This window comes from Priapulus caudatus, unplaced genomic scaffold (assembly GCF_000485595.1).
Source record: "Priapulus caudatus unplaced genomic scaffold, Priapulus_caudatus-5.0.1 Scaffold150, whole genome shotgun sequence".
Classification (NCBI taxonomy): Eukaryota; Metazoa; Priapulida; class Priapulimorpha; order Priapulimorphida; family Priapulidae; genus Priapulus; species Priapulus caudatus.
In genome coordinates, this window is record NW_014577211.1 from 85,072 (window position 1) to 93,562 (window position 8,491).

At 38.3% G+C, this 8,491-nt stretch overlaps 2 protein-coding genes across 2 annotated transcripts in view; one reads left to right on the forward strand and one right to left on the reverse strand.

The window, feature by feature from the left end:
* The first annotated feature begins 508 nt into the window (after positions 1-508).
* LOC106806262 (eukaryotic translation initiation factor 3 subunit A-like) lies at positions 509-2,901 on the forward strand. The gene is made up of 3 exons (XM_014808140.1): positions 509-802; positions 1,289-1,415; positions 2,577-2,901. Exons 1-3 carry the CDS (start codon positions 597-599, stop codon positions 2,739-2,741), a joined length of 498 nt encoding a protein of 165 aa, XP_014663626.1. The 5' UTR covers positions 509-596; the 3' UTR covers positions 2,742-2,901.
* Positions 2,902-5,418: 2,517 nt separating this feature from the next.
* Positions 5,419-8,491, reverse strand: part of LOC106806264 (thiosulfate sulfurtransferase/rhodanese-like domain-containing protein 2) — a 21,566-nt gene continuing 18,493 nt past the window's right edge. Inside the window, exons 2-5 of the mRNA XM_014808141.1 lie at positions 7,535-7,653; positions 7,154-7,312; positions 6,576-6,714; positions 5,419-6,126 (exon numbers count right to left, since the gene is read on the reverse strand). Coding sequence (XP_014663627.1) covers positions 5,918-6,126; positions 6,576-6,714; positions 7,154-7,234 — 429 coding nt within the window. The 5' untranslated portion in view covers positions 7,235-7,312; positions 7,535-7,653 and the 3' untranslated portion in view covers positions 5,419-5,917. The remainder of the gene's footprint in view (positions 6,127-6,575; positions 6,715-7,153; positions 7,313-7,534; positions 7,654-8,491) is intronic.

Genomic DNA, 8,491 nt, shown 5'->3' on the forward strand with positions numbered 1-8,491 from the left:
CGTACTTGTCCATTTCCACGGAGGACAAGTAGATCTGTCAGGTAGCTTGTCCGCCAGACAAGCAGCTTTTTAGAGCAATTTTTCATAATTTTCTACCATCGCAGCAAAATGAGGGAGTCCGCAGTATACAAGTAATACCGCAGATAGTATCGTAACAAAAAGGACATTTGCGGTGCACGTTTGCCAAATTTTCTTGGGTCATTTCCTAAAAAAAAATATGGTAATTCCGCGAGGCTGCGCTCTGGAACGAATTAGTTAGTATAGCAGAATTTTCAGGGAGTCACACGGACTCCTGCATATGTCAAATCATGGAGTCCGACAGTAAATCAAGGAGTATAAATTGACTCCAGACTCTCGTTAATTTCGCACCCTGCTACAGTAATGGTCTAGTTTAAATTATCTAACTTCGATGATACCTGTTTTGTTACATATGGTGTGTAACTGCCTGTGTTGCATATTAAATTGATTTGCATTTTATATTCAATTATCATTTTAAATATTCTCTTTTGTAGGGTTTTTCATTGGATGATAAAGGTTTTAGGCCATCATACCCAGCGTAATCAAGAGTCAAAGTGCAACAAGGAAGCACATTCACAATGGAGGCGATCGGAATGTTTGGAAAAACTGCTCAGTTTGCAGGAAAAGTTTCCCAGTTGAATAATGTTCTGGGCATGGATAATCATAAAGATGATAGTTCTATAATGAGTAAGGAAGCAGACGAAGAGGAACCTATGTCAAGAAAGGAGAAGAAAAAACTGGAGAAGCAAAAACTAGAAGAACAGAGGAAATTAGAGGAAATGAGGTACAAAATTGATGTCTTTAGCTATAACACTTAACAGGCATAGATCTGTTACTAGTGATTTGGATTTATAACAAAAAATAATTTATTTAAATTTAAAAGCAAAATTTAGACAAGCAATATAAATATCTTATAAACCTAAAGGAAATATGTCATTTATGTTTCCAACTGGCGATGTGGAAATGTGTGTAATATTAAAAATTATTGCTTTCATGCGTGACAGGCCAAGGTTAAATACAGGTGAGTATGAAGCAATATTTCCTACATGACATGAAATTGTAAATATATTGACTATATTATATCTAAATGACTTTTATATACATTGGTTTAGAATCAGCTATTATTCACAGTATTGATTTATAATTTATTTGAATGTTTTACACTAAAGTGTTTTTAGCATATCAGACATGGTCATTATGCAGGTAGTAGCATATGCTGATCAAAAGGTCAGTTGCTAGTTTCATAATTATACACTATACCTTATTCCAGATTAAAGAAAGAGGAGGAAAGAAATAAAAGGCAGTCAGTTAGAGCTCAGATGAGAAACCAGATCAGAGAGAAGTACAATCTAAAGGAGAGCGAAAAAGACCTTTATCTTGCAAAAAGAGCCAGTGCAGTGAGTATATTTATAATTTTACATGAGCACTGTTTCAGGGCTGTAGTGGCCTCCCAAAATGTGCTACTGCAGAAAAATGTAGGATCACCCAGTAATAATACTATAAGTGGCTGTTATGGTGTGTGCCTGCACGCACGGCGAACGCCGCAGTCGCGAAGGCCAATGCGGGGGGTCTGAGATCATCTGATACCTCGGGGGTCTAATTTTTGAAATTTAGAGCCTGGAAATGGCATTTCCTGCATTTTCAGGCTATGTTGAAAGCAACCAATTCTGATCATTGTAAAAGGTCAATTTGTAAATTTCAAAAAGGAATGTAGCTAAAGCTGATGTTTTGGCTAAAGTATAGATCTAAAATATATATTATGAGTTAGTATGATAACTAATAAAACATTGTTTACAAAATTGTATATACTATCAGGAGTTAATGAGACAAAAATTTGTCTCATTAACTCCTGATACTATCAGTATCAGTACATAATTATGAAAAATAAGCCTATTTTCAATCTGCATTTATACTCTCACTATGTACATCTGTATGTTTTGAAGTTTGAATTTGAATCAGAATACCTTATATATAGGCACATTGTCATATTAAATACACATTCCAAATCTTAGAGCACTGATATAACACCTCTAATTGATCCGTATTAATAGTAATACCAGACAGTCCAGTCAGATAACAGTCAGCGCCTTGGTTCCCTGCACAATCTTTTTTGTCAAAATAGTGCCACGGCAGTGCCGTGCTGTCGTGGCGGACACTACGGCCCTGACTGTTTAGTATGATTAGTTAGAAAAGCGATTCTCATTGAATATTATTTATCATTGGTATGATCAAAGGTTCCATCAAATCATATGTGTCTACCAAATAAAGGAAGTAGCATTATAAAAGAGTAGGATTGTCATGACCGCTAATAATTTCTATACCATATGATGCCAGAATCTGTTGACGATTTAAAAAGAATTTCCACACTAGCTGATTTATAGCTGATAGGAATAAATTTAAAGAGGAACATTGGCCTAGAATTTGAAAATACATTATTCTTATTAGATAATGTATGGTGTAAAACAATATATTGTTGTTAACAGACATTTTTTTAGTCGACGTTGACGATTTTGAAAATGAGACTAGAAACCCCACTTACGTGTGTTCTGCTTATGCAGCCTCCACAAGTTGCAATTCCTGAATCAGCAACTGTTGTCACTAAAGTGGAGTCAAAGTACAAGGTAGTGACACCTCCTACAATGGCACCTGCTGAACACCACACTGTACCAGAACAAGAGGCCACGCAAGGTACCAACTCCAAGAAGGATTGTGTTGTTATGTAAATAAGGAAAACTAGGAACGAAAAACTGGAAAAACTTCCAAATTGTGATATCTTCTCCACTAATTATCTGCATCATCACCGTGTGCAGGTTACTACTATGGCTCATAGGGTCTATGTCCCCCAGGGTACTGCCGGAACGTACCCTGGGTACGGTCCGGTATACCGGAACGTATCCTGGTAACTATCTGATATGGTCAGGGTAAGGGTTAGGGAGTAGGCGTAGGCGACTCCCTACACTCGTTAGTGGAGTAGGCGAGGTACGGTCCGGTATATTAGATAGTACCAGCAGAGCATATAAATCACGTTGATTATATGCTCTGGTACCAGGGTACGTTCCGATATACCGGACCGTACCCAAGGTACGTTCCGATATACCGGACCGTACCCAGGGTACGTTCCGGCAGTACCCTGGGGGACATAGACCCTCTCAGCACTACTATGCATATCAAGTGAGCTGTGTGATGTAGCAAGGGTTTGTGACTTGTAAGTTGTAATCCATGTTAGTGGACACCATGCACGCTTCGCAGTATGATGTTATATAGATAACTTGTTGAATCAAGTAAACAACAAAATTGTATATAAATAGTTTTATAAGTATTTAAGTGTAATGAGCATGTAATAGTATTTGCAAAGACAGAGTTTGTAAAGGGTCCTAGAATACCTGGGAAGTCCAACAAGTTTAACATGGTATGTCCAAATCTTAACCGTCTAGGAAAATTGGATGTGGAAGTCTTAAAATTGGCCATCATTGTTTTGTTCAGAAAAATTCTTGAAATTAGGAGGCTACAAAACTTGCTTCATGCAAGGGGTTTATTGACGTAATAATTGATTTCAGGATATAAAAACAGACATTGTATTAGTCATGGAACGTAAAATGGATTTGTTAAGTCCTGGAAGACTGTTAGAAAAACGTTTTCCTTATAGGTATGTGAACCCTAATAATGATCAAGTTAAGCCGAGTTGTCGCTCGAAATGGCTGTGTCTAGGTTTACAAATTGTTATCATTATCGATGAGTACTTTAATGAGAAATTTTTGTTAATTGTAAAATGAGTGATTATATATTTGGTATATTATAATTTATTGAATATTATTTTCATTGTAACAATAGTGTGTTGCCCATAACGTCTAGCCAATGTGTTGTGAAAGTAGGATAGGTCCTTTTAATATTTTTTTATATGAATACCAGAATATCAAGTGTGTCCCTCTAGCAGGGCGTTTTGTTCTTTCAAATTTCATCCCGCTCTGAAGGATACCTGTGTATGTGTTGTAAAATTAATGATGCATTAACACCTTGTATAGGCATTATGCATAGACATTAAATACTAAAAACCTGATATTTGATGTTTGGCATGAAAACACATGTTCATGATAGTGGCCAGCCACGAGACAAACCTATAGCACAATTGCCATTTTCTGATGCATATCTATTGTAGCATGTTGTGTCGATTTAACGATTGGCAAGTTGTTTTTTCTGTAGCGGGTTTAAAGCTTGGTATCTAGTGTATGAGAAAAATATATTTGAGTTCGTTTCATAAATGATAATTGAGAACGTTTCTATTTTTAGCTCAGCTGACGAAGTCAGATACAGCTGTATCCCCCCCCCCCAAAGATCTGGTATCCCATTTTTTGGATAGTAATTTTAACAATTGTTTGCCTTCGAAACTCTCATTGCTCGCGTTTATTTTACATATACTGCAGACAGGCGTATTGTCTAGACGCATTGTCTGGTTCACTTGATGCAATGTATACACATCACATTCATGCTGGCGCTTGCAAATATTGCGCCTGCATTCTTACAGCTCCAGTTTATGGTGACGTTGGTGTTTTTGGATATTTTCAATTTTAAACTCGGTGAACTTTCATAAAGTTTCATGATGGCTTCAAAAGTCACGGATCCTAACAAAAAGGTGAAACGTGAATGCAAGTACAGGCCAGAGTGGCAGTTACAAAACTTCATTGTTGTTTTCTATTTAATGAAGAGTAATTTGTCCTTTTCTGCAGTACAATGAAAGGATAAAAAAAAATCACTTTAAAGTGTGCTAAATTGCATGATTTGCACCCCCAATTCAAAAACAGTTCTTACCCAAACCCTCCCCTGCTCTGTCGCTCAGCTCCCTCGCATCGTTTCCTGTCCCGTATTCAAATTTCTAAAATCTAGTCCCCCTGAAATCTTAACCGCTCGACGTACGGTCTTGATATTCGGGACGTCGGGGGTGGATCGCGAAAAGGACTCGGGATGTCGAATTTGGGGGTCAAGGGTCAATGCGCGAATGCGGTGGTGGGAGGGCGCACTTGATTCGGTTGCCAGTGAGTTTATCAGAAGAATACCCGGCTACAGTACATGTCAGTTGAGCGCTGTTGCTCTGCGGCACTTGTTTCACTGACGTTAAGAAAGAAGTTTAAGTTAATAATTTTTTGACTATCACTCGATTGTTAGGGTAGTAACTAGCTACACTGGTAGAGCTAGGTATTAACCTACAACCTACATAACATGTCATTAACATATGTTATGTTATTTTATAACTAAATGCCTAATGTTAATATACTGCGCTATAAATACTACTCGCCTAACCGGTGAAGCAACTAATGAAACGGTGATTTTGATATGAGCTTTTAGGTTGTAACTTGGTTTTTTTTATTAAACATATGCAAATGAAATATATAAGAAATAAGGATGTCTGGTTTATCTTGATGTACTGAGTTATAGAAACTGCATAACACCAAACATTTTAATGATACATACTTTACTTTTATAATTCAAATAGTGAAAAGCATGATCTAATCCAGATAGCAGAATTCTGACAAAATGCACTTATGTACGATTGCTGGCATAAAGTGAAAGCAATAGAGTAAATCTATTTTATTGAAAATTATGGTGTAGGCTAGATTCATGTTTCTCTATTCTTATTGGACATGCCTCCTTAGTTACAGGAAAATCTGACGACTAATTAATTGAAATCAAGTACACAGTGACTTACACACTTAACTTGTATAATAAGGAACAGTGACATGATCAGCAAGATAACTGGTTTGGAAAGGACATTCATTGTACTCGTCATATACATGTATTTCATTTACATTACGTTAAATTAGTGTAAATAAAATTTGAAATCGGTCATGGCATTCTTCTGCTCTCAAGATACTGTACTATAAAATTGCTTATCTAACGCCGCATGTCACAATTCTCTGGGGATTCTCGTCCTTCTCCTAGTGCAGCTGCATTGCTCCGTCTCCTCCCCAGCATCGCCCTTTGCTTGGCACTCATTACAGCATGCAGTGAGGTGATGTTCCTGGCGGCACCTGTCACAGGAGAGCACCAACTGATGGCAGTGTATGCTGGAGCATGGGGAGTACTTGTCCCAGGGTCTACCACAATACGTACAATCTGTAAATGAACAAGGTATATGGTGAGCATATATTTTTTATAGATGCATACGTAGCACTGACATACTGCTAGAGAGCTTCAAAATACTCTAGCCAAAGAGGATTTTGTGTTGATGAGCTAACAGGTTTACTAGATTTAGCTTTCTTGCTGCAATCTCGGAGAAAGTTGGAAAAACAATCAGTTTTTCATAGATTCTTGAAAAGTATGTAAAAAAAAAAAATCTGTTTTACTCAGTGCATAAAATCCAGCTTTGAACTAATAACCTATATTATTCACAAGATTACATAAATTCCGAATGGTCGATCGTATTCACGGGCTAATTACCAACTGTCGAATATTTTATGTATGAAATGAATCCTGTCAACCAAACCTAATCAAAAACTAGAAATACAATGCATGACTTTAGAGGTGTCCAGCCAATCAGAAAAAGAATTGCTGTCCACACATACCTGCAATTACATCGTCATTGCTCTTGACTGTATAACGGTTGTCAAACACAAACAGCTTCCCCCTGAACAGTCCATCTGGAAACTCTTCCATGTATCGATGGATTCCTCCTTGAAGCTGATAGATATTTTTGCAAATACCCTGTAGGTGAAGAGTGTCTGAGTAATTCACTAGTAATACACACATATATACACGCACACACATTATTCTTTTAGAGGTTCACGAGAACCGGAAATGTATTGGGGCCTTGTTGCATCATGTATGTAGGTAATAACAGTCTGTGATCGATTCTCATCCAATCAACAGCCTTGTGACATCAAATTTTCAAGTTCCTGTTGTTGTAAGTTTTCTCATAGCTGCGATGCGTTTTTGTCAACGCTATTCTCGTCACATTAACCTTAGTCGTAAGTGCTATCTTGGCATTAACATTAGCATTAACTTTACGATGTTTCTGACAATGGCCCCCTGTTTGCTAACCTCAGTTGCTTATAATGAAACCACTCCCCTTAACAGTACACCTGAAGGGACCACTACCTAGGTAATAAGAATGGAAACTCAGAATCCAAGGAAATGCACCTACCTTCTGCTTGAGGTAGGCAGAGCCACGTTCACATCGGATCCCACCTGTGCAGTACATGTACACATCTTTGCCGCTGAACATATCTAGATTTTTGTCCACATACTCTGGCCAGTAGCTGAACTTGCGTATGTCCGGTGTTACAGCATGTTTAAATTTTCCCTACATCACAAACACGATTTTTAATAACGCTGCTAACAAAGCAATATGAGTCTATAAATGAGGTAATGCAGTTAATAAACCGCGCATGCAATAGTAATCACTTCGAACCAAACAAATTTGGATTGTTTGCATCATGCAAGTTATTCCATATCATTATGTCAATCGCTGGTCATTACAGGCTTTACAAATCAGTCTTACTAACTAGGGGTTAGCTGCACCTACGATTCTGCTTTCGTAGAAGTTTCTACAGTCTACCAAGACATAGTCTCGACCATCAGAATCTGGAACCGTGGACTTCTGTTCTAAGGCCACATGGAACTCCTGAGGAGTGAGATGTTTGCCTGCAAGTGCAAAAGGTCAAGAGTCATATGCCTTGCCTGAACATTGTTCCTACTCCTACATTTTGTCCTAACCCAAAGTGCAATCTATCTATCTGTTCATCTATTCATCCATAAATCTGTGTACTCCATACACACACCCACCTATTCATCCATCCGTCGTTCGTCTGTCCGTCCATCCGTCCATCCATCCATCCATCCATCCATCCATCCATCTATCGATTCTTCCATCCAACCATCCATTAATTAATCCACCCACCGACACACCCATACAGCCTTCCATCCATTCGTTTGTCCATCCATCCATCCATCGCTCCAGCCATTCATCCATCCATCCACCCACCCACCCACAACAAAATACACCAAAGGATTACAGGACAAAAACTTTGTCACTTTAAAAATACTGGCACACGTCTATGTCTAATTGCACTCAACAAATGAGGCCAACATATTTGTGGCGTCATACCGCACGGGGACTTTTCAACAATAACAACGTTTCAATAATATAATGATTGCAAACAAGTGCTGCAGTGCGACAGGACTCATCTGGTGTCTGGTGTTCTGCTGATAAATTCATTTGTGCATAGCAAGACGTCTTATACATTCTTCTTTACACTACGTACACTACGTTCTACTAGTCTTCTTTATTCTTGTTTGACTTTCGTAGCCAATTCGAACAAATATATCAGCTACACTTTCGCACCCACCTAATCTCTACGAATATCGCCGCACACAGGGACGAACATATACGCATACACGCACGCGGCGATACATATACGCACGGCCACGAAGCATATACCGCATAACGCGGTGGCACGCGTGTGCTGAACATATAACGCAT

Coding starts and splice junctions, on each gene's coding strand:
- LOC106806262 (XM_014808140.1), top strand. CDS start 597: ATGGAGGCGATCGGAATGTTTGGAAAAACTGCTCAGTTTGCAGGAAAA. Junction 803..1,288: donor AGGAAATTAGAGGAAATGAG/GTACAAAATTGA, acceptor ACCTTATTCCAG/ATTAAAGAAAGAGGAGGAAA. Junction 1,416..2,576: donor TTGCAAAAAGAGCCAGTGCA/GTGAGTATATTT, acceptor CTGCTTATGCAG/CCTCCACAAGTTGCAATTCC.